The 24,281-nt window shown below is 41.2% G+C and overlaps 2 protein-coding genes across 3 annotated transcripts in view; both read right to left on the reverse strand.

The window, feature by feature from the left end:
* The window catches only part of LOC128623031 (zinc finger protein 850-like), a 207,434-nt gene that overhangs the window by 70,985 nt on the left and 112,168 nt on the right, over positions 1-24,281 (reverse strand).
* Positions 10,116-19,413, reverse strand: LOC128623023 (interferon-induced GTP-binding protein Mx1-like). 2 transcript variants are annotated; one of them, XM_053649863.1, is made up of 12 exons: positions 18,811-19,413; positions 16,763-16,900; positions 15,928-16,079; positions 15,653-15,791; positions 15,098-15,296; positions 14,800-14,878; positions 14,590-14,712; positions 12,966-13,107; positions 12,335-12,493; positions 12,025-12,101; positions 11,583-11,840; positions 10,116-10,704 (listed from the first exon to the last, which is right to left on the reverse strand). In XM_053649863.1, the coding sequence occupies exons 1-12, from the start codon at positions 18,998-19,000 to the stop codon at positions 10,483-10,485; spliced, it is 1,878 nt and encodes a 625-aa protein (XP_053505838.1). In that variant the 5' UTR covers positions 19,001-19,413; the 3' UTR covers positions 10,116-10,482. The 2 variants fall into 2 exon arrangements, with proteins under 2 accessions (XP_053505838.1, XP_053505837.1); XM_053649862.1 differs by having other exon boundaries at positions 16,763-16,903.

Raw genomic sequence — 24,281 nt, forward strand, 5'->3', positions numbered from 1 at the left:
TGCTATCGATATTTTAGACTCTTTTATGTGTGACAATCCCTTGTTTGAAAACTAAGATTTGTGTTCTAGTCCTGGGGTTCTTCCTGAATCTAAAACTTCTTCAGTATTGGAAGAAGAGCGTGGTAAATGGGGTGTTGGTCGAGAACAGCTTGTGGCTGCCCAGAAAACAGATGTTTCGCTCTCTCACTGTATGGCTGCTGCTTAGATAAGGCACAATTACCTCAATGTTCTACAGCGTATTTCTTTGATGGGGATGTATTGATGCGTAAGTGGACACCCCTGAACTCTGAGCAGGATTGGCGGTCAGTTTTTCAAGTTGTGCTTCCAAAACCATACCGAACCCAAGTGTTGAGTATTGCCCATGACCATGATCTCACTGGTCATCTTGGTGTGAGGAAGACATATGACCATGTTTTAAGGCATTTTTTTGTCCTACTATGAGGTCAGATGTTGCCAGGTATTGCCGCTCCTGTCATGTGTGTCAGGTTGCAGGGAAACCAAATCAGGTCGTTCCCCGTGCTCCAGTTCAACTTATACCTGTTATGGAAAAACCTTTTGAAAGAATTTTAATAGATTGTGTGGATCCCCTTCCTCGAAATAAGTCTGGTAATTCATACCTACTAACTTTGATGTGTGCTGCTACTAGGTACCCTGAAGCTATACCCCTGCATAGCATAAAGTCCCGTGCTGTCATCAGAGGTCTTGTCAAGTTTTGTACCACTTTTGCTTTGCCAAAATACATCCAGTCAGACCAGGTTTCAAATTTTGTCTGCTCTGTTCAGGAAGGTTATGACACAACTGAACGTTCGTCATCAGGTTTCTAGTGCTTATCACCCGGAGTCCCAGGGTGCATTAGAACGCTTCCACCAGACATTGAAATCCATGCTTCAGACCTACTGTTTAGGTCAGGGAAAAGATTGGGATGAAGGGATTCCCCTGTTATTATTTGCTATCCGTGATGTTGTACAAGAGTCACTTGATTTCAGTCCTTTCAGTTAGTCTTTGGGCACTCTGTTCGTGGACCTTTAAAGGTTTTACAGGAAGAGTTCCTGTCTCCAAGTCCGGTGAAACCCCTAACTAGGAATGCCCTAGATTATGTTAGTTCATTTCGTGAGCACCTACATACTGCTTTTGAGTTAGCCAAAAGTTCTCTGGCATCCTCTCGGGCCTGTATGAAGGTTCGTTTTGATAAAAAGGCTGTGGTGCGTATATTCCAAGTGGGTGAAAGGTTTTGGTTTTACTGCCGTTACTTGGTTCTGCTCTCCAGGCTAGGTTCTCAGGTCCTTATGTGATTGAGTCTAAGTTGAGTGATACAGACTATGTTGTGAAAACCCCTGACCGGAAACGAAAGTCTCGTGTGTGCCATGTGAATATGATCAAGCCTTATATCTCTCGTGCTACCATGGATGTTGGCTCTTCGGTTCCTGTTGTCACATCAGTAGCTGCTGTCTCTATGAGTGTGCCACCATCTGAGTATTCTCCTGAGGTGGATGGTCTCAGTTTAGGTAGGGCTTGTTTTCCCTGTGCTCAGTTACCAAACTCTGAATCTCTGGCAAATATCCAGTCTAAACTTGTACACTTGTGAGAGCAAGCCCAGGGTGATTTAATAAGTCTTTTAAGGAAATAACCATCATTTTTTTCTGATACCCCTTCTCGTACTACTGTCCTCAGACATTACATTGATGTTGGTAATACTGCGCCAGTTAAACAAAATGCTTATAGGGTTAATCCCACTAAACATGCCATTATGACAGAAGAAACAAACTACTTGCCTGAGAATGGTCTTGCTGTGCCTAGCTGTAGTCCCTGGTGCTCGCCCAGCCTGCTAGTTCCAAAGCCTGACAAAAACTATAGGTTCTGCACAGATTATAGAAAAGTCAATGCTTTAACAAAAGCGGACTCGTTTCCCCTCCCAAGAATGGAAGATTGTGTTGACCGAATCGGAAATGCAAAGTTTGCCACAAAACGGGACCTTCTAAAGGGTTATTGGCAGGTTCCACTCACCCCACGTGCATCTGAGATTTCTGCTTTCGCTACACCAGACAGGTTCCTCCAATATACGGTCATGGCTTTTGGTCTGAAAAATGCTCCGGCTACATTTCAGCGGCTAATGGCACAGATATTGGGAGATAACGTGGTCGTTTTTACAGACACCTGGGATAGTCATATTTGTGTGTTAGCCCGTGTGTTTGCTCGTCTCCAGACAGCTTCTCTTACTCTGAACCTCACAAAATGTGCGTTTGGTCATGCCACCGTAACCTTCCTCGGTAAACAGGTTGGACATGGTACTGTTCGCCCACTGGATGCTAAAGTCAAGTCCGTTGCCATGTTTCCTGCACCTAGGACAAAAAGAGAACTTTGATGCTTTCTTGGGATGGCTGGATACTATAGGAGTTTTTGTAAGAATTTTTCAGATGTTGTGTTGCCTCTCACAAATCTCCTCCATAACTCTGGTTCATTTGTGTGGTCTTCTAGCTGTAAGGCTGCTTTTGAGGCTGTTAAGATGTTGTTGTGTAGTGCACCTGTTCTTTCTGCTCCGTCTTTTGTGAAGCCCTTCAAACTTGTAGCAGACGCCAGTGGTACGGGTGCCGGTGCTGTCTTGATTCAGGAAGATGCTCAGGGCATAGATCACCCGGTTTGCTTCTTTTCTCACAAGTTTATCTCATCAGTTGAACTACAGCACTACTGAGAAGGAGGCCCTTTCCCTTTTGTTTTCACTCCAGCATTTTGAAGTTGATATTGGTTCTAACTCTGACCCTGTTACTGTTTTTACATTGTATGTCAAACAGCAACCAACGGCTCATGCGGTGGTCCACAAAAATGTGATTGTGCAAGGTTTTAACATAACCATTCAGCATGAGAAAGGGTCTGAAAATGTTGTGGCTGACTCACTATCTCGGTGTTATTTTAATGACAGTTGTGAACCTGACATTCACTCTTAAGGGAGGGGATGTTACGTTATCCAATGTATTTCTGTTTGCTCTATGTGCCATTTGTGTGTCTATGTCGGTGGTGGGATGGGTTTCTTTAGTCTCCTCCCCTTTTCTAGGCCCCGCCTACTGCATGCGTATGTTCCGGCTTGCTAGTGGTTGATCACGTCTTGTCCACGCCTGCTCCGGCCTTGTGCGACAGGGTTGGTTGTCTGTGCATTTCCGGAAGTGTACTTAAGCCTTGTCAGTCTCTATCCCAGGGCAGACCATTGCCATTGCGTTGTGTAGGAAGAGGAGTGCTTTTCGCCTGTGTATGACTATTTCGCCTGTGTATGACCCTATGCCTGATTTGACTTTGTTTATGCTCTGCCCTGTTAAGATTCATGTGATACTCTTGTGTATATATGTATATATTATTTTGTTAATTAACACGCTCATAGTCACCTCTGTAAATAGTGCACGGGTTAAGAGTGGTTTGTAGGAAGTTGGCGTCATTTGTGTTGACTCTTCTTTTCTCCTGGTTTTGGGTTAGCTAGGGAGTGAGGGAAGACGGTGTATTTTTGTTTTCTTTTCTTGTAGTTTAGTTAGTTTTCTTTTGGTAAAGTTAGAGGGTATTTTTGTTTATTATTTTGGCCTGGCCGGCTTCTGAAGAGTGAAACCACTGTGTATATATAAAAGATGCTCCGTTTGGAGAATAAACAAACCAAACGCAATCTTGGTCTCACCAACTCTTTTCTTTTTTTATTTTATTGTATGTTGCTGCCCGACCTAGACCGGGTCGTAACACACACACACTCCATATCTGCATATACACTAATTCAGACATCACACACACACTCCATACATGCATATACACCTATAAAACACTCACACACACACTAAATTCATGCATATACTCTTGTGCAACACACACACAGACACACTCCACACATACACACACACACACTCCATATGTGTATCTACAGTTATACTACACACACACACACACACACACACACTCCATATGTGTATCTACAGTTATACTACACTCACACATACACACAAACACACACTCAAACATAGACACACAAAAAAGCACACAAACACACACTCAAATATAGACACACACATACAAACACACACACTCCATACGTGCATATACACTTATACAACACACACACACACACACTCCATAGGTACATATACACTTACACATCACTCACACACACACACTCGCTACGTGCATATACACTTATACAACACTCATACATACACAGACACACACACACACACATGCACACACACACTCCAGACATGCATATACATTTATACAACACTCTCACTCACACACACACACTCTCCATACGTGCATCTACACGTATACACCACTCACACATACACACACACGCCCTACGTGCATATACACTTATGCAACACTCACACACACACTCCATATGTGCATATACACAATTTGGACATTTTCACTTAGGGGTGTACTCACTTTTGTTGCCAGCGGTTTAGACATTAATGGCTGTGTGTTGAGTTATTTTGAGGGGACAGCCAATTTACACTGTTATACAAGCTGTACACTCACTACTTTACATTGTGGCAAAGTGTCATTTCTTCAGTGTTGTCACATTAAAAGATACAATCAAATATTTACAAAAATGTGAGGGGTGTACTCACTTTTGTGAGATACTGTACATGCATGTACAACACACACACACACACACACACATACACACACACACACACACACAACATACCTGCATACACACATATACAACACTCACACACACACACACTATTGTCTCACTGTGTTTTCTGATCTGTCAATTTCTTTTCTGATCTGTTATTCTGTTTTCTGATTTGGATTTTGGAGCTTGCGTCGCGGCTCCTCCTTCCGCTATGGAAAGGCAAAAGGGAAAAAAGAGAGAGAAAAACATACACACACACACACACACACACAAGAATAATAGTAATAATTCCTCTCTGACTCCGAGGAGCCAGAAGGATGTGCTAAAAACTGAGAGCAGCATATAAAGAGCTGCTTGAAGTGACTACTAAGGCTGGATTAGCCTTTTTCTCCCCAGTGAAAGTAAATCCCTCACACTGAAGAAAACTCCCCTTTCTTCCAGAAGTGCATGAGAAAATATCAGGCTTCTGGGGGAAAACCGTATTTATAACCCCACGATGTTGGATTATTCGGCCATGGAGGGGAATGAACGGCATGGCTATTTAGCTATGCTGAAGGTGGAGGAGGCGCTTACGAGCTACCTCTCTCCATCGACGGCAGGTAATTTAGGGGGGCCGGCTTTGCCATCCAAGCCACCGTGTAAGGCCACTGTGGCATTGGTGGGCAAGACCTATGCAGTAGTAGTCTTGCTTGTGGGTCACTGCAGACAATGCCAGTGTTGCAGGCCTACCAAGCAGACCTGCTGAGTGAGCTCGACATATGGCAGCATTCAGCCAGTTCCTTCCCTTTTGTGTCAAGTTCAAGTTCCTTCCCTTTTGTGCCAGCACTAGGGCGAGGCAGACACAGAAGGCAAATATGGCAGCCCGCCAATCCCGCAGACAGCCAGGGGAACCGGGCGGCCACAGTCGCGGCCTGCTACTAGGCCTGATCTGAGAATGCTCATAAAGGCCAAGCAGACAAAGAAGAGCGGTCCTGAGGGGCCGTGGAGGGACGTATCAGGGGACACGAGGTTGTTAGGGCAGTTATCCCCCAGTGCTACTGTAGGGCCTCCCCTAGCCAAAGCTGTCCCAAGTTTTCAGTGTTCTCTGGTCACCGAGCTGTCACAGGGCATCGGAAATCTGATGCTATCCCTCCAATAGAAAGTGGAATAGTTAACGTCACTAAAAGACTGTCTGGCAGCATGGAAACTACTGCCAAATGTGTCTCCATGGGTTCTGTCTACCGTAGAAAAGGGTTGTCTGGTCCAGTTTAGAGCGCATCCCCCACGGTTCAGAGGTGTGCTCACCTCAGTATTCAGCACAGACCAGAGCCTGATGTTAGCACAAGAAGTAAGATCCCTCTTGGACAAAGGGGCCATAGAACATGTACCCGTTCTCTGAGGGAGGATTTTACAGCCATTATTTCCTGGTCCGCAAAAAAAAGAGGAGTATGCGGTCAATTTTAGATCTGCATCATCTGAACTGTACTCTTCGGAAATACAGGTTCAAGATGCTGACGCCCAAACTTATCGTTCCACACATTCAGTTTGAGGACTGGTTTGTGACGATAGATCTAAAAGGTGCATATTTCTACATAGAAATATCACTAGCTTTATCCCCTTGCACCTTCACGAAGTGCATGGATGTCATTCTAACCACCTGGATGACTGGTTAATTCTAGCACGATCCAGTGAACTGACGGTTCAACACTGAGATGTTGTTCTCACCCACATGAAGAGTTTTGGGCTCAGGTTGAACCTCAGAAAAGTATCAAGATTGAGCAAGATATAAAGCTGGATCTTGGCGTCCCCTCCAGTCTCTGTGGGAGACTATTGGAGCTTATGGGTAGCCAACATCATACTATTGAGCCTATTGCACAGGAGACCATTTCAGTGGTGGCTGAGAAGTTGGGAGTTTCATCCAAAGGTGAAATCTGTGAGAGTAATCAGTGTCACGCTGTGATGCCTACGTGCTCTGAGAATTTGAGTGTCCCCGGTTTCTAGCCTTGAGTCACACTCTAGGAATGTTTCCTTAGCACAAGGCGGTAATGACAGACACCTCCCTCACGGGCTGGAGCACGGTCTTAGACAGCTGTCCAGCTCATGGTCTCTGGAGTGGCCCTCATCTGGAGCAACATATAAATTGCCTAGAAATGTGGGCCATATTTCTAGCACTGAAATTCCTTCTTCCTCAATTGAGAGGTCACCATGTGTTTACAGACAACACAGCGGTGGTCTCATTTATTGACCACCAGGGAGGATTATGTCCACGCCCCCGTTCAGGCAGACGCAACTAATTCTTCTCTGGGCAGAGGGAAAGTTTTGTCAGTGAGTGCAATGTGCATTCTGGGCAACTGGAATGTGGGGGCAGACATCCTGTTGAGGCAGGGGCTGAGGCCCAGGGATTGGTGGCTCCATCCACAAGTGGTGGAGTCCATATGGCGGAGGTTTGGCCAAGCGGGACTGCATGTGTTCGCCTCCGAGGAGACAACACACTGTGGTTCGCCCTCACTCCTCCCGCACAATTAGGGCTGGACGCCATGTTGCACATGTGGCCGAGGTCACATCTGTACGCTTTTCCCCCGATCGCTCTGCTCCCACAAGTTCTAGCGAGAGTTCGCCAAGACAGAATGACTCTTGCTAGTAGCACCTTATTGGGCAGCTCGAATATGGCTCTCAGAGATAATATCCCTGCTAGATGGCACTCCTTGGGAGATTCCCATCCGCAGGGACACACTGTAGACCCAGTGAACTGCGCAGTAGCTACAGTCTTGGAGTTCTTGCAAGAACATTTCTCAGCGGGGTGGGCTCCTTCTACAATCACGGTTTACGTGGACGCCATTTCAGCCAGCCACGCCCCTGTTGATGGAGCCCCTGTGGGGCAACATCCTCTAACTTCGAGGTTCATGTGTGGTGTCAGTTGGCTGAGGCCCATCTGCAGGCTGTGTATACTTTCCTGGGACCTTTCTGTGGTCCTGGAAGGTCTGTCAGGTGCCCCATTTGAGCCCTTAGAGTGGATCTACTGTCTCAAGCTGGATGGCTGATTTATCACCCTCGGCCAGAACTATGGAAACTCTGGGTCTGGACTATGGGGGCACCAGCTCATAGATTCTGGTCTAACAAGTGAGATTGTAGAGACCATGTTAAATGCTAGAGCACCATCCACAAGGAAATTGTATGCACTCAAGTGGCAGCTTTTTCTCTTGTGGTGTGAGGAATGTCAGCTAGACCCAGTGAACTGCACAATAGCTACAGTCCTGGAGTTCTTACAAGAACGTTTCTCAGCGGGGTGGGCTCCTTCTACAATCAGGGTTTACGTGGCTGGCTGAAATGGCCCCTGTTGATGGAGCCTCTGTGGGGCAACATCCTCTAACTTCGAGGTTCATGCATGGTGTCAGCCAGCTGAGGCCCATCTGCAGGCTGCGCACACCTTCCTGGGACCTTTCTATGGTACTGGAAGGTCTGTCAGGGACCCCATTTGAACCCATAGAGTCAGTCTCTGAGAAGCTTCTGACTCTAAAGGTAGCTCTTCTGCTGGCCCTGACATCTCTCAAGTGAGTAGGAGATCTACAAACTCTCTCTGATGCCCCTTCCTGCCTTGACTTTGCCCCTGGATTATCCAAGGCCTTCCTGTATCCTATGCTAGATTATATTCCTAAAGTGTCTATATCAGCTGCCCACCCTGTGGTGTTGCAGGCTTTCTGCCCTCCTCCATTCGTCATACTGGAACAAGAGAAATTGCACAGACTGTGTCCAGTAAGGGCCCTCTGTACTTATGTCCACCACTCCGGCCAGTGGCGTAAGTTGGAGCAGCTGCTGGTCTGCTTTGGTGGCGACAGTAGAGGTGATGCTGTGTCAAAGCAGCGTATCTCTAATTGGATAGTGGAAGCAATCTGTACTGCTTATGAGGCGCGCGGTCTCGCTACGCCTCTGGGCATAAGGGCTCATTCCACTAGGGCGGTCGCCTCCGCAAAGGCTTTGTCCAAAGGGGTATCCTTACAGGATGTGTGTGCTGCTGCAGGGTGGTCTACGCCACACACATTCATTCATTATTACAGCCTGGATATTCATTCCACCCCGGGCTTGAGTGTCTTGCAGTGACCCTCAGGCTTAGGTCTTTTTGAACAGGCTGTACCCTCGGTATGACAGAGTGGGTATTCTCATTCCCAGAAAATGTGAGAGGTGTACTCACTTTTGTGAGATACTGTATATCCCATATAAGGTGGGATAGGAAGGGGTAAGATATGTCTTAAAGAGAGAATATGTCAGGAAACAGTCATTACATTTTAAAGGGTAATTTTCCATCAATATATAATTTATCCATATAAATACCTCTTGTTTCAGGTTTTGCTTTTAGTGGGTAGCTGTAAAGTCAGCATGGTGGCATTTAAATTTTTTATACCAGATTTCCTTTACATTAATAAACTGCTTTTGGAGCATTACCTGGATAGCCAGACATATGATCTCAACATGATTCCGATTGAACAACAGGCCTAACGCTAAAGCTTAACGTTCTAATTTGCGATCGCAGTTTACAGGGTTGATAAATAATAATTCAGCATTTTATTGGCACTAATTGTTGCTAATGGAATGTTCAATTGTTACATTCTTTATCTAGAATAATCTGCCAAAAATCAAAGTATGTACTTATGCACAAAATTAAAACAGATATAAAATAAAGCAGAATTGTTCCCTGCTCTATGGCATTTTTCATTAAGAACGTTAGAAAAATTAAGTAGTGCCAGAGGAGGAACAAAGACAGCCAGAAGCTAGGCGATGGTTTTTGCACACTTACAGATTATATTTGGGTAATATTTGGTTAAAAGTGGTGAGAGTGTACAAAATTACTTTGTAAAGTACTCACTGATAAAACATGCTACATAATGCTGGGAAAATGCCACACATGAGAAGTTTTATAGCATACAATGTGTAGGTTTTTATTTATTTATTTATTTTTACATTGTCAGTCGTATGTTAAAGGTGCAATGGACGATTTTTTCCCCTTAATAATATTGTGAATAAGATGGAAAATATGTAGAATGTGATGACACACACACCCACTCACACACACACACACACACACACACACAGACAATGGTTTAAGCTGTGACTTTTTCATTTTCAGGCAACATTTACTTTACTGTAATGTTTGATCTCTGATCATGCTTCATTGTCACTTCTGTAGAGTTTTATTGTGACATAATATGACACCAAGTAGAGCAAAGATGGGGTTGCAGGGAGCCTGGAGTATATCCCAGGGGACTTTGGGCACAAGGCAGGGGACACCTTGGATGGGGTTCCAACACACATTCACATACTATGGACACATATTTTAGAGATGGCAGTCAGCCTACAGTGCATGTCTTTGGACTGGAGGAGGACGCTGTAGTACCCGGAGGAAACTCTCGAAGCATGGGGAGAACATGCAAACTCCACGTACACAATCCTGACATGGTATGTTTAATATATCACCAGCATAATGTGTGTGGGATTAAGACAGAAAAACAAGTAAAACTTCCAATGACGTCCAAACTAGATTTTATGAAAGTTTATTCCTAATTAATCATTATCAATCCAAGTGAAAAAGAAATAATAAAATCATTCTCCCAGCAAGTATAAGAAGCAGAAAACAGTCCCAAAACAAAAAAAAAAGTACATCTAGGATAATTTTGTCACAGACTCAACACAGCAAAGTAAGAAATCGCATTAACAGATATTTCAATTACGTTTCTTAAAATATTGTGCAACAAACAAAAAATGCAAAGCTTTTAAGTAGCTATATGAACTAATCATCTAAAAGTAAATATATCAATTATTATTATCATTACTACCTGCATTTCCTAAAGTTTTCAAAAGTTATACATTTTCCCGTAAACCATAATTGACTATAAATTTGTAGTTTATAACAAGACCAGTTTGACGAGGGCCTCCGCCAGACGTTTCTGGCGGCTCTTTAGGTTGTTGCGTTTGATGTTGATGAAATGATCTTCTTCCAACAGATCATTAATGTTATAATTCTGCATGAGCTGTAGCATTTCTCTCTGCAGCTGCTCCGCTGACTCCTGAAGCACCTTGTACTTGATCACCAGCGGCACCTGGTCAGCCAGACGGTTACTCGCAATCTAAACACATATTCAATTAAGAAAAATTTACCCCAAACAGAGTCAATCAAGATAAGGCATGCATGTTGTGTTTGACATTTAATTTTTTGAACTGGAGCGATAAGGCTACAGTAAGCAACAAGTAATAGAAGTCTGTCTCAAATAATATTGTAGTCAAGACCGTCCAATTCCAAGACCAGGGCCAGCCGAGGTCGAGTCATGACAGAGTTTTTAGGGGGGAGGGGATCCAGGCCAAGCCAAGATCGAGTTCAAAAGAAAGGAAACCACACCAATTCGAGACCGAAAACCATCAAATCCTTTTCGAGGCCACGTCTTAACTTCAACTAGTAGGCATCATTTGTACATTGCGCCAGTGATTAGGCTGTTTTCTAAAATAAGGTATTACTTGGCTCAATGGTTAAGGCTCTGGGGTACTGATCAGAAAGCCAAGGGTTCAAGCCCCAGCGCTGCCTAGCTGCCACTGTTGGGCCCTTGAGCAAGGCCCTTAAGCCCCTATTTGCTCATGTCTGGTCCTAGCTTCCTAACAACCTGGCATATGCAAAGAAAAGAATTTCATTGTGCTGCATTGTATGTGTATGTGAGAAAACCCATCTTTTAAGTCCAAGTGCAAATGCCAAGAGAACTCCAACTCCTCTCAAAAAAGTCAATACGCAGGTATAAGTGGTGTGTTATGGCTAAAGGAGTGTTCATGTTATATGTTCGTGAACTACAATAATCTGTCAAAAATCAAAGCAGGTACTACGCCTTGAAATGAGGATTTCAGAGTAGTGTCCATCATGGTTATGCCCTCTTACTGTGGTTGAACATGATAACATTGCAAATAATCAGAAATATCATCAGTAACACCAGGAAATGAACGATTGATAATAACCACTTACGCTGTAGTAAGACTTGAGGTAGTGCGTCAGATCCTCCAGGGTGGCTTCAGTGTCTGAGCGATTGTACAAACTATTGCAAGGAGGGCGAGCCACGCCATGAGATTGTCTCTCATCTTCTTCCTCCATGCGCTTCAGCATGTTCAGGATGTTAGTGTAGACACTATCCTGACTATAGATCATCAGCTCCATGTTAAACTGAGTCTTCAGCATCGATTCAGCCTCGGACTCCTTCAGCTGCTTTATGTTCTCGATCTTGGTCTGGAGGAACAAAGGACCATCTCACCATGACATGCTTGAACATGATATTCCCTGACAGCATGCTTCTTGTACTAGACCTTTTGGTTCATGTTTATCATATATTGTCATTTGGTGTTCATGGTCCAGCAAATGTAGGCAGAGTTTCAAACGTGTCTGTAAAGTTCGTGTAAATATGAGGACCTACTTTTGTCACTTTGAGGAGATTCGGGAAGTCCGGAAAGTTGGATTGAGCCAGCTGGATGAACTCATTCCTAGTGAAATCTAAAAAGAAAAAGAAAAAAAGAAAAACATTAATTTCTGTAATAAATCTCGATGCACACAAAAGGCAAAGCAGAATGTGGAAGAGAAATTGATGTGGAATCTGTGGAAATATGATGTAGTAGTAAATCGTGATAATTTCCCATTATTTATTACCTTACATGTAAGACAGAATACAAAGCCTGCAAAATGGCTCCGTACATTTATCTTCAAATGAGTTCATATATGCCATTTACCTGAGATGTCCTTCATTCTCCTGATGGCAGGTTTCTCCAGCTGTTTGATCTGGTCCTTCAGTATAATCTCGAAGGTCTTGTAGTTGATGAATCCTGGGAGTTCTCTGCCTCTGTATTTTTCTTCATACTCCTTCACTTCCTTCTCAATGCCCTTGTTAACTAAAAATCCCCTCCGCCACCAAAGTAAAGGTTCAGGGTAAAGGTAAACGCCATAACCTTCAGTGTGGTCCATCCTACATCCCATCCCCACTCATGTGTTTGTAAAATAAGAGTGGACACTCCTACTGTACAAGAACACTTTTAACAGATTTATAACAGAAGATATGGCTTCATTATTCTTCATCTATGACTTATAAATATGTAAATATACAATTTCCTACAAATCTGACTAGCTTCTCAGTTTAGATAAGATTTTTTTTCCCCAGAAAATTCCTATTTAAATTAAACAAAGATTATGTTGAAATATAGATGCTTGGTGAAAGGTTTTCAAATGTGCAAAGTCATACCGTAGGTAGTACCTGCGGGAAATAAATTAGTACATTTTTTTATTGCAATATTTCAGGTACCCAACATCTGTAACGCCCTTGATATACAGACACAGAGATATATCATCAGACCACATGTCACTCACATGTCTTTCCTCTTTTGTCTAGATCCGTCTTCCAGTCATTAAACTGTCTCCTCAGAGTGGAGAAGATGTTGACATGTGGCACGCTCTTCGTCTCCTCTCCAATTGTTATGTTGATGGCGTCCTGCGTGAATGCTGTTATTTTCTAATAAACAAACAAATGCCTGTAGTCAGACTGATTTTTTAAAAAAGAATAAAAACTCAGATGCACTCAGTGTAATACGGTAGCGTTTTAGTGAAGTGTGGCTCCTGCTTGTTGGAATGAGAACCTGCACCCACACCGGCCATTTGCAGATAAGATTGGAGACCTGTGCTCTATACCATTCATTTGCTGTTTGGGCAGAGTTAAATATGGGATTATTTTGTAGATCGTTTATGAACATCTCCTGATTTCAGCTCAACGTCAACATTAGCCAGAAGGTTCGTAAAGCTATAATGTAAAATGAAAGCAGATATAAAGGAAAACGGAATTGATGGTCGAGCCACACATATTATGGAGAAGCCAGTGATCCTGACACTTTCTGCTCTCCGGACCTGCCTGATCCAACCTGATGCCCTAGGTCTGGATGGAGCTCTCATCAACTGGAGGCTACAGTCTTGCTGAGGATGATACTGCTTGAAGTACAAGGGAAATGGTTTTGGACCTCAATTCCACATTTACGTTCTCGTTGTGGTTGCTGGGACTACGGTTGCTGTGATGGCCTTGGGACTGTGATTACCACATGCAGTTTTACACTCAGGTCTCTTTTGGTGAACAGTGGACTAGTTCAACAAACAGACTTCATGTTAAGACCATAATGAACTTTATATTACTTTCACACTATCCGCTGTTACCCAGATGAAGACGGGTTGCCTTCTTAGTCTGGTTCCTCTCAAGGTTTCTTCCTCATATCATCTTAGGGAGTTTTTCCTCACCACTGTCACTACCGACTCACTCAATAGGGATAAATTCACACTTAAAATCTCTATCGTGTGTTTATATATTTCTGTAAAGCTGCTTTGAGCCAATGTTCAGTATTAAAAGCGCTATACAAATAAAAGTTAATTGAATTTGCCGAACCCAAATACGGCATTTTTCATCTTTGTCGGTCTGTGAGCAGGAAATCAATTGGGTTCCTTTCCAGGGATGAAAGGAATAAACAGTATGTCAGAAGATCCTAAGTCAGATAATGTAAAGATAAGTTTTGTTTATATATATAATGTGTGTGTGTGTGTATATATATATGTATATGTATGTGTGTGTGTGTGTGTAATCATTTATTCATCAGCCACAGAAGGGATGAAAGTAAGTGGTGAAGTGATGAGTTGATCTACAATAGCTAGGCCCTTCGTGTTTTCCTTTCATTCCGGTCTCCAAACTGCTTCAACAACGACCTGCTGCCACTCGCTCTCTTAGACTCTCACCTTTTAAGGTGCGATACATTTCAGAGCTGCTCAAATTAAACTCTGGGTATAGTAGACAATATTTGCAGCAGTACATCAAGTGCATGGTGAAAAACTCTGGATATACTAGTTACCAAGGAAACAATAACCAGGAAATGACTTTCCAAGGACGTGTTAAATGATATTATTCCAAATGTCAGGATCTTTGCTGTTAGTCTTTATTTCGTTTTTGTGTACAACTCACATCAGTCAGGAAGTCCATCCATTGTTCTGGATCTGTAGGAGGCCCAGAGTTGTAGCGATCCAGTTCAGTCTGAGTTTCAGCCAACATCAGCTGGATTTGCTCCTTCAGCTGCGGCAGAGATTTCTAAAACACACACACAGCCACATTTTACTACCAGCAAGTATTTTACTATGAGCAGGGACATTTATGTACCATACAATCTAGCTTTACCTCGATGTGAAGGACAAGTTCGAGTGTGAGATTCTCAGCCAGCTTGGGAATGGTGGCTTTTCCTGCTTTATACGGCATCCTGTGAAAACCGCATTTTTACATTCATCTCACTGAGTATTTTTTTCAACAGCAACCATTTTTTTTATAGATTAATATGATTAGGACCACTTGTACTAGCTAACATGGTTAATACTCTTGTATTAAAATTGAAATTCTACATACTGCGCATTTAAAGATTCCCGATGGCAAATTCCGGAAAATTCTCAAGACATATCTTCCCTGAGATTAAAATGTCTACCTGAAATGTGGGTGTTCTATAAAGAAGTGCTTCTCCTTCTCGATGGCTTCGTACAGAGAGATGCGGTCCACGACCTCCTGCTGTCCTTGGCACCTGACGACCGTATAGCCTTTGGTGAGGAAAATTATGTCGTTATTGATGACGGACACCACCTCATCCTCCTTGCCTTTGTCCACCAGGTCGGGCTTTGTTAGGATGCCTGTTATGAACACACATGCAAAATGTTTATGGAAGATATCTTGTGTACGTGTTAAAACATCACTGTGGAAGCGCTGGGCGTGGTCGAGAGGAATGGAGAGCAGAGCTGCGGAAGGTGAGCGGTAAGGATCCCAGACCTGTGTGAAATTTGGCTAATGAGTGTTCTGTTCAGTAAGTAGTGGCAAGGATAAAGAGGGTCGAGACTAGAGCTACGCGAGAGCGAGAGCTGAGCTGCACAGAGCTGCGTGTAAGCATGTGCATTGACCTATGCACAGGGAAATAAAACTGCTATACTTTTCCCTCCAGACCGAAGAGAAGTGTTACAGTCACAATTCACTATATATTAAAAATACAGACCAATCGTTCTTTCACCGAGTAGATCGATTTTCTGAGCCATCTTCAGCGCTTCAGTAGTGGTGATGTCCACGTTACACGGCACCACCACCAAGATGATGGTGTCTTGTTTTGTGATGAACTTTTTCATCAGGCTCTTAATCTGAAAAAGTCAGACATGCACTGATACATTTCAAAATGCTTCATTTGATATTTTATCAGAGTTTACAATGTCATATTTAATCAGTATACCACATAACAAATACGATCCATTTAAATAATCCTTAAAAGCAATTGACCTGTTCTCCAATGTCCTCCGGTTGGCCTTCGACTGGCACTCGGACAATACCAGGCAGATCGATGAACGTGAGGTCGGGAGCATTGGTCGACGTCACCTCCAGGCTGATGAGCTCGTCGCTCATGCCCAAGGTTCCAACTATTTCATTCTGAGCTAAAAGAAGAACATGCACATGAGACAGTAATAATTAACACAAAAATAAGTCAGCTAGGTAAAATATATAATTAAGCAAAGCTAGCTAGCTAACAAAACAGCAACCTAATTAGATAGCGAATGTTTAGGAATAAGTCCAAACAATGTTGGCTTGATAAAATTTGAGAAAGACGGTAATCAAATTAGACTGCTAATGTTAAGGAATGTGCCCAAACAAAGCTAGCTGGCAAACACAACACAACACGGCAATGGGACAGAATAGTCATAATACAATCACGTTTTCATTTCATTTTATTCAAGTTTTTATTTGTAAAAGAATTTTACAGACTATAGCTTTTACCTCCTCCTCTTCAGCATTAGAGAGGACTTTGTGTAGCTTCATTACAAGTCAAAAAAGTAGCTAAGCTTGCTTGTATTCAACATTAGTCCGCTTAGGACTTAGGTAAGTACTCATTGAAATTTGCTTGATTTTGTTGTAAGCTTAATAATAATAATAATAAATAAACAGTTAGTTCCTGTCCACTAATTTGACTGTATAAGTGTCATCCCAAGATTTGACAGCGTGACATTCACTGATAGAGTGAAAACAAACCAAATATTTGGCCATACTGTGTCTAAAATGTCAGAGACTTGATAATCATTTCCTTATAGAGCTGTACGACTATGATTCACAACATTGTTACCTTTTCTAATCCATCTCTCCACATCTGCTGGATCTGCAATGTCTCTCTCAATGTCCTTGTACTTGATCTTTCCATGCCAGAAGTCCTTCTGTCTGCTCTTCTTCATCTTGAGCTCAAGTGGACATCGTGTCACGATATCTTCTTGATTAACGGCAGAGAATATAACCGTAAAAAAGTCGAATACTCCTCTCTGACATTTATTCATCTTTTTTAAACATTTGAAGCCATTCTGATACACGTCATACGTAGCGATTTGCTGTATGTTCAGAAAGTTTCAGTGTAAATAATGTTAAATATAAAGACTTTACAATCATTACATATCTCTCTATGTTACTATTGACTATTAAGTTTCTATTGGTAATGAACATTACATTAGGCTAACATAACTGTGGACATAATGCTTGATAGTGATACTTGCTATGAGAGTGAAAATAAAATGAAGATGAAGAAATGCGTTTGAAATAGATTAAACCTGAAATTAAAATTTCACGTACGTGAACGTAACTTTATCCGTATTAAAGTTTCGGCTCTGTTAAGACTCTGTTGATGTCCCTGAAGTGGTCCGATCGGTGCTGTGAGCATGTGCACTACTGTATGTAAATTAGGTTTGATCGGGTTTGTAAATTCTTTTGAAATGGAAGTATCTTGCGGACAATTTTCAAAATTAAACGCAAATTGGATTTGCAGTTGTGTTTCCTACTTGTGGACACGTAAATTGCGACAGAATTCAAGCAAAAACGAAAATGCAAATCGCATATTACCGCGTTTTCGTATACGTGAATGTACAATGTCCGGCAAATTTCAAATGCCACGCAAAATCCACTTGCAGTTGCATTTCACTTGCAGTTGTGTATTACGAGTTACGACCCTGTCAGAAATACTGTAGCAACAGCAATTACCCCGTTGGCTACGTCACTTCCTCGGCATCGTACGTAGTGTGCCAATATTCAAACAGATTCGCAAATCCCTTTGCGTTTGTATGACGCTTCACAGAGACACCGGTCAGTTAGTATCGGGGTGGGAGTATAGGCCTACTATGGGGCGTGTTTGTATTTGTAAGTGACATCGATCACTACAGTCGCAGAGAACGCAGTCACCGTAGTAAAGTTGGTTTTGGATTTGACATTCACTACAATTCTTCCGAATTCTGTCACAATTTACACGTACACTAACGCAAATGTCCTTTTCCTGCAAAAAAAAAAAAAGATCTGCAAAGTACTTCCATCCTCTGATATCACGAGCCTACTTCCTGAATTCATTTACAGATATGTCATACATATTTCACATTATATTAAATAATAACAATACAATTATATTAAATTAGAGTTTAAAGTCATTACAGATAAAAGTTGGATGTAATTATAATGTTATTTGACTTTAAAAAAAAAAAAAGTTAGATGAAAAGGGAAATATCACTGTTTTTTTTGTTTGTTTGTGTCATATATCAAGGAGGTAACTCTGGATTTAATTTCCCAGCAGCCACTGCACCATACTACATCATTGTCACAGGACCACCTGCACCTGTCTCACGTTTCTGTTTAACAAGCACTCATATACATAGCCACTGTTTGTACTGCTTCCTCGTCTTACCTATTGTCTATCTTGACCTTTGTCCCTGTACCATGTTTTGTTTCATAGTTTATGTTTAGCCTTAGCCTCAGTATTTTGCCTATGGGTCTTAGTGTCTTTGTTTTGTTGTTTGTTTGTTTATTAAACTGTTTGAACATCTGCGCTTGCTTCCGTATCTTCCTTTGTAACGTGACAGTTTGTTTGCTTGTTTGTTTGTTTTTGAGTTATTTTTTATCTTGAGCTACAGTATAATGAGTGCACTCAAATGCACTTCGGATATTTCATGAAATAAATAAAACGAATAATTATAATCATAGCAAAAATTTTAAATAACAGCAACAACAACAACAACAACAACAACAATAATAATAACAACAATAATAATAATAATAATAATAATAATAATAATAATAATAATAATAAATCACTTCTTTTTTTTTAAACCCATATGATTAATAAGTTGACCCATGGTGTCTCACCTCCCCCGCGGGGCAGAGCGACTCCGGACAGCGCCTCCAGCACCGAGCTCTTCCCCGAGCTCTGGTCTCCGATCACGGCGATGGCTGGAAGCGCGAGGTCCTTCTCCACACCGAGCGGGCGCAGAGAGTCGATCAGGTCGATGTACGGGCGCACCTTCTCCTCATACTGCTCACTCAGGCTCGCGCTCATCTCTGACAGCTGAGAAACTCGTCAAAGTAAATCGATCAATAACTAATTAAGGTCGTTTTTAGGCTGCGCTTTTATGCAGCTCTGTTTCCTCTGAGTTACGTGGAAAAGTGAAACTGATGCACCAGGTCACTTCACCTGTCATGCAAAGCGCCAACGGATCACCTGAGATCCAGACCACATTTAGCGAGACTGATGCAAATACAAGTACAAATGCAAATACGGCCAAGACGAGTCGAAGCCAATACAGAAAAACCTCTTCAGATATCCCTAGTTCAAAGGTGGGTCAATAACTGTGCTGAATTTACCTCAAAATTGTGGGTTCAAGAAAAAGGCATAGAACATTTTTAACCAAAGAGTACATACCGAAGACACTGCAGGGTATTTAAGTCTTTGTATTGTTGCTACTTAGTGGCTGTGTGTGTGCATATACATACATACATACATATACATATATATATATATATATATATATATATATATATATATATATATATATATATATATATATATATATATATATATATATGTGTGTGTGTGTGTGTGTGTGTGTGTGTGTGTGTGTGTATGTATATATATGTATATATGTATGTATGTATATATATATATATATGTATATATATATATATATATATATATATATATATATATATATAAGGTGGGATAGGAAGGGGTAAGATATGTCTTAAAGAGATAATATGTCAGGAAAAAATCATTACATTTTAAAGGGTAATTTTCCATCAATATATAATATATCCATATAAATACCTTCTTGTTTCAGGTGTTGCTTTTGGAGCATTACCTGGATAGCCAGACATATGATCTCAACATGATTCCAATTGAACAACAGGCCTAACGCTAAAGCTTAACGTCCTGATTTGCGATCGCAATTTACAGGTTTGCTAAATAATAATTCAGCATTTTATTGGCACTAATTGTTGCTAATGGAATGTTCAATTGATACATTCTTTATCTAGAATAATCTGCCAAAAATCAAAGTATGTACTCACCCTTTTAAATTAGGGTTTCATAGCAGCGTGTGATTTAGAACGCAGTATCCCTCATGCATGATTATTGTGCTAGAGCTTTGCTTCATGTTTATTATACAGTAGCTATATTTTCATTTGGTGTTCGTGGTCCAGCAAACGTGGGCAGATTTTTAAACATGTCTGTAAAGTGCGTGTAAATATGAGGAGGTACCTTTTGGCATTTTGAGGAGATTTTGGAAGTCTAGAAAGAAATGCATTGAGCCAATTCAATGAACTTTCTCTCCAGTCATTAGGTTGATGGCGTACTGAGTGAATGCCGTGATTTTCTGATAAACAAACAAAGATCTGTTGTCAGATAAAAAAAAATAAAAACCTCACACTGTATGCTTTTTAGTGTTATCATGGTTACTTTACAAATCACAGAGCCTGATTAAAATGGTAGCATTCAAATTTACCGAACAGAGTTATTTAATGTTTTCCTCAGTAGGATATTTTGTTGAATTGTGGATGAAAATGCAAATATTTGTTGTTCTCTTAGTGTAATACATGTAGTGTTTTGTGTTTTAGTGAAAGAAAGCTATTAAACTATTAACCTTTCCTTCATCACTGAATGAGAGCAAATTTCGGTATTACCGATAGTAGCACTGGAACAGGTAGCAGATGTATGACTAATCATAAAGAATGACGTAAAGCAATTGGAGAAATCTTCTTGCTTTTGAAATGATACTGATCGAAACACCAAAGCAGTCACTACATACACAAGACCGAGAAGTCCTCTGTCTGCGTGCACAAGAAACGATTCTGATTGGTCGTGTGTGGATGCAGCGGCCAATCGCATCAAAGAGTTAGCTTGGAGGAGACAACCACATTGTGATCTGTATAAATAGTGTGATGTACTCATGTGTCACACGACGGAAGCCACAATAATATAAGCATGTTATTTAATCATTCAATGTATGATCGGTCAGTTAAAATGACATTTTAATAGTAGGGTAAAAATTATGTAAAAAATAATATAATGCTTCTTTTTCACCATGGATAACTGAATGTGCTCTGTGTCACTCATTTGCTGTCAGGGAAGTTAAATATGGGATTACACAGATAACTCTGTTGGCCTTTTATGAATGTCTTTACACCATAGCTCAACGTCAACATTAGTCAGAAGACTTCAATGTCCATGTAATAACACATAGTTAAAAGTAATAATGTAAAAGAAAACAGAATTGTTCCCTGCTCTGTGGAATTTTCAATTAAGAAATTGAGAAAAATGAAGTGGTGCCAGAGGAGGAACAAAGATGGCTGAAAGCTAGGAAAAGGATGAGAGCAGGAAGAGTTATTGAGAAAAATTAAGTGGTGCCAGAGGAGGAACAAAGATGGCTGAAAGCTAGGAAAAGGATGAGAGCAGGAAGAGTTATTGAGAAAAATTAAGTGGTGCCAGAGGAGGAACAAAGATGGCTGAAAGCTAGGAAAAGGATGAGAGCAGGAAGAGTTTTCATGTAAGAACAATTTAGCTAGACCGTTTTTTGTTTCCCTTTCATCCGTGCTTCTTCAAAAACACTTAATTTTTCTCACTGCAAACTGTATTCTAGTTTAAGAAATGTTAACGGGAAATGCCAATCATTTTGGCTGTGCTGTTTAAAGGGACAGTAGGTAATATTTGCAGCAATACATCGAGTGTATGGTATAGAAACACATATTATATTGATATAAAGGTTACCAGGAAACACTAGGCTATGTGTGCCTGTTAAATAAAGATAAATGACGTTCTAAGGCCATGTTAAATAAAATTTTAAGGAACCTCACTGTTGGGATTTGCTTCATTTTTGTGTACAGCTTGTGTCAATCAGGAAGTAGATCCTTTGTTCTGGTTCTGCAGGAGGCCCGGAGCCATAGCAATCCAGTTCAGCCTGAATTTCAGCCAATATCATCTGGATGATGTCAACATTAGTCAGAAGGCTTCAAATGTTATAACACACAATTAAAACAGATGTAAAATAAAATAGAATTGTTCCCTGAAGAAATTGAGAAAAATTAAGTGGTGCCAGAGGAGGAACAGAGACGGCCAAAAGCTAAGAAAGGGATGAGAGCAGGAAGAGCATTTGAATTGTAAGAACAAATTAGCTAGACCGTTTTTTGTTTCCCTTTCATCCGTGTTTTGGGTGTGCTATTTAAAGGGACAGAAGGTAATATTTGCAGCAAAACATAGAGTGTACGGTATAGGTACCGCCGCAGACAAATCTTGACCCAGGAAAAACTCTGGAAATAAAGGTTACCAGGAAACACTAGGTGTCCCTGTTAAATAAAGATAAATGACTTTCTAAGGCCATGTTAAACCTCACTGTTGGGATTTGCTTGGTTTGGTGTAGACCTTGTGTCAATCAAGAAGTAGATCCGTTGTTCTGTTTCAACGGGAGGCCCGGAGCCATAGCAATACAGGTCAGCCTGAATTTCAGCAAACTTCATCTGGATTTGCTCCTCCCATCCGGCCGCAGGTGGTCATTCCTTTTCTATGGTCCTGGAGGGTCCATAGAGTCAGCCTCCGACTCTAAAGGTAGCTCTTCTGCTGGCCCTGACATCTCTCAAGTGAGTAGGAGATCTACAAGCTCTCTCTGTTGCCCCTTCCTGCCTTGACTTAACTTCTTATATCCTAGGACGGATTATATTCCTAAAATTGATATGAGTATGAATAGATTTAATCCATATATGGAATTGCAGTGTTCAGTTGGGTGTTTTACTAAGCTGTAATAACTTGTGCTTTTTATCACAGGAGAAACAACGACACAGCTCTGTTTATGAAAATGTTTATTTGTAAAACACCCAACTGAACACTGCAATTCCATATTTGGATAAAATCTAGTTCTAAGTCTAAGGAACAAGAACGTGCAAAATATTATGTACCTCGTATTGCGCTCTAAGGCACGGATTACAATTCTGAAATCGGTAGTAAGAAATTCCCTTACAAGAAATTGTATATGATTCTCATGTGATTATGAGTAATATATGATCACATGTGGAAAAAAGGTGCATTTGAACATGTGAACAATCATTTGAATTCAAAATATAAAGAAATAGTTTAGATTAACCAACTCTTTGGAAGAAAATTTCAAGTTTTTATGAGCATGTGTTCTAGATTACAGATGTGTGTAGCAAATACTAAATGATCCTGAGTGTGATATCTATTTTTTTTCTTCTCATATGGTTATATCAGAAGTTTTCTTCTGATATGATATGGGACAATATCTTGGACAGTGTTAGGAAAATTATTTAAAATGTAAGTAGCTAAAAAAAAACAAAGAAAATATAGTTTAACTACACTGAAGGTACTGCCATGTTTGATAACACCTTATATGATAATTGCAAATAGTAATAATAAACACAAGCTACACAATTTTTTGTTTGTTTTAAAGAAGACCATTAAATATATATATATATATATATATATATATATATATATATATATATATATATATATATATATATATATATATATAGTAGGGAAATAGCCCGTGAGGAGCGGAGCACAGACACACAGGAGGCCGTTTGTCAGGTGGTCAGGGAAGTTTGCTTTTATTTTCTTTGCTTTTTCCTCTTAGGGGTGAGGAGGTGAGTGTGTGTGTGTGAGTGTATGTGGGTTTGCGGCTAGCATTGCAGAGTTCTTCTGGGGGCGTCCCGGAAGCGCGAGAGCTTTCTCGTGCCGTCAGGCAACGCTGCGTTTGTTTTCAGCAAGCAGCGGCCTCGTCTGGATCCGAGTCATCTGGAACAGAGAACAAACACACACACACGCACAGAAAAAGAAAGAAAGAGAGAGAGAGCGAGAGAGAGAGAGAGAGCGCAGTTAGTAAGTGCCAAAGCCAAACAAATGATGGGTATTGGAGAGAAGTGACACTCACATGTCACAAGAGATACTTCTCTCTGGACTAGCAGAAGAGTGGCCTCTTATACTCTTCCCTCGTCTGCTGGATGGTGGATTTTTTTCGATCGGCACACCAATCACCGGCCGGAGGTGTGTCGGCAGCTCCGCCCCACCGTCATGTCCTTTCTCGTCACCGTCAGTTTTGACACCGGTCTGTCCCTTCCGTGCCTGTGCGGTAGTCGGGGAAGGAGCGATTTTAATACCTTGCATGCCGGCTTTCGGACCGTCGCAACAATATATATATTTATATGTTGTTGAATTTCATCAGAGTTAATATCCCAGATATTTATCCTCAACTCGCTACTCTGTCATACAGCTTGATAGAGCATGTAAGAAACACTTCCTCTTAAATCCTCAGAATGCGGACTCTTCGTGCCACTGG

This window comes from Ictalurus furcatus, chromosome 19, assembly GCF_023375685.1.
Source record: "Ictalurus furcatus strain D&B chromosome 19, Billie_1.0, whole genome shotgun sequence".
NCBI lineage: Eukaryota > Metazoa > Chordata > Actinopteri > Siluriformes > Ictaluridae > Ictalurus > Ictalurus furcatus.

Excerpts from the sequence above, each read along its gene's own strand:
- LOC128623023 (XM_053649862.1), bottom strand. The coding sequence starts at position 19,000 with ATGAGCGCGAGCCTGAGTGAGCAGTATGAGGAGAAGGTGCGCCCGTAC. Across the intron at positions 16,904-18,810 it reads CGCTCTGCCCCGCGGGGGAG|AAGATATCGTGACACGATGT; the intron begins GTGAGACACCAT and ends CCGTTAATCAAG. Across the intron at positions 11,841-12,024 it reads ATCTCCTCAAAGTGACAAAA|ACCAAGATCGAGAACATAAA; the intron begins GTAGGTCCTCAT and ends TTGTTCCTCCAG.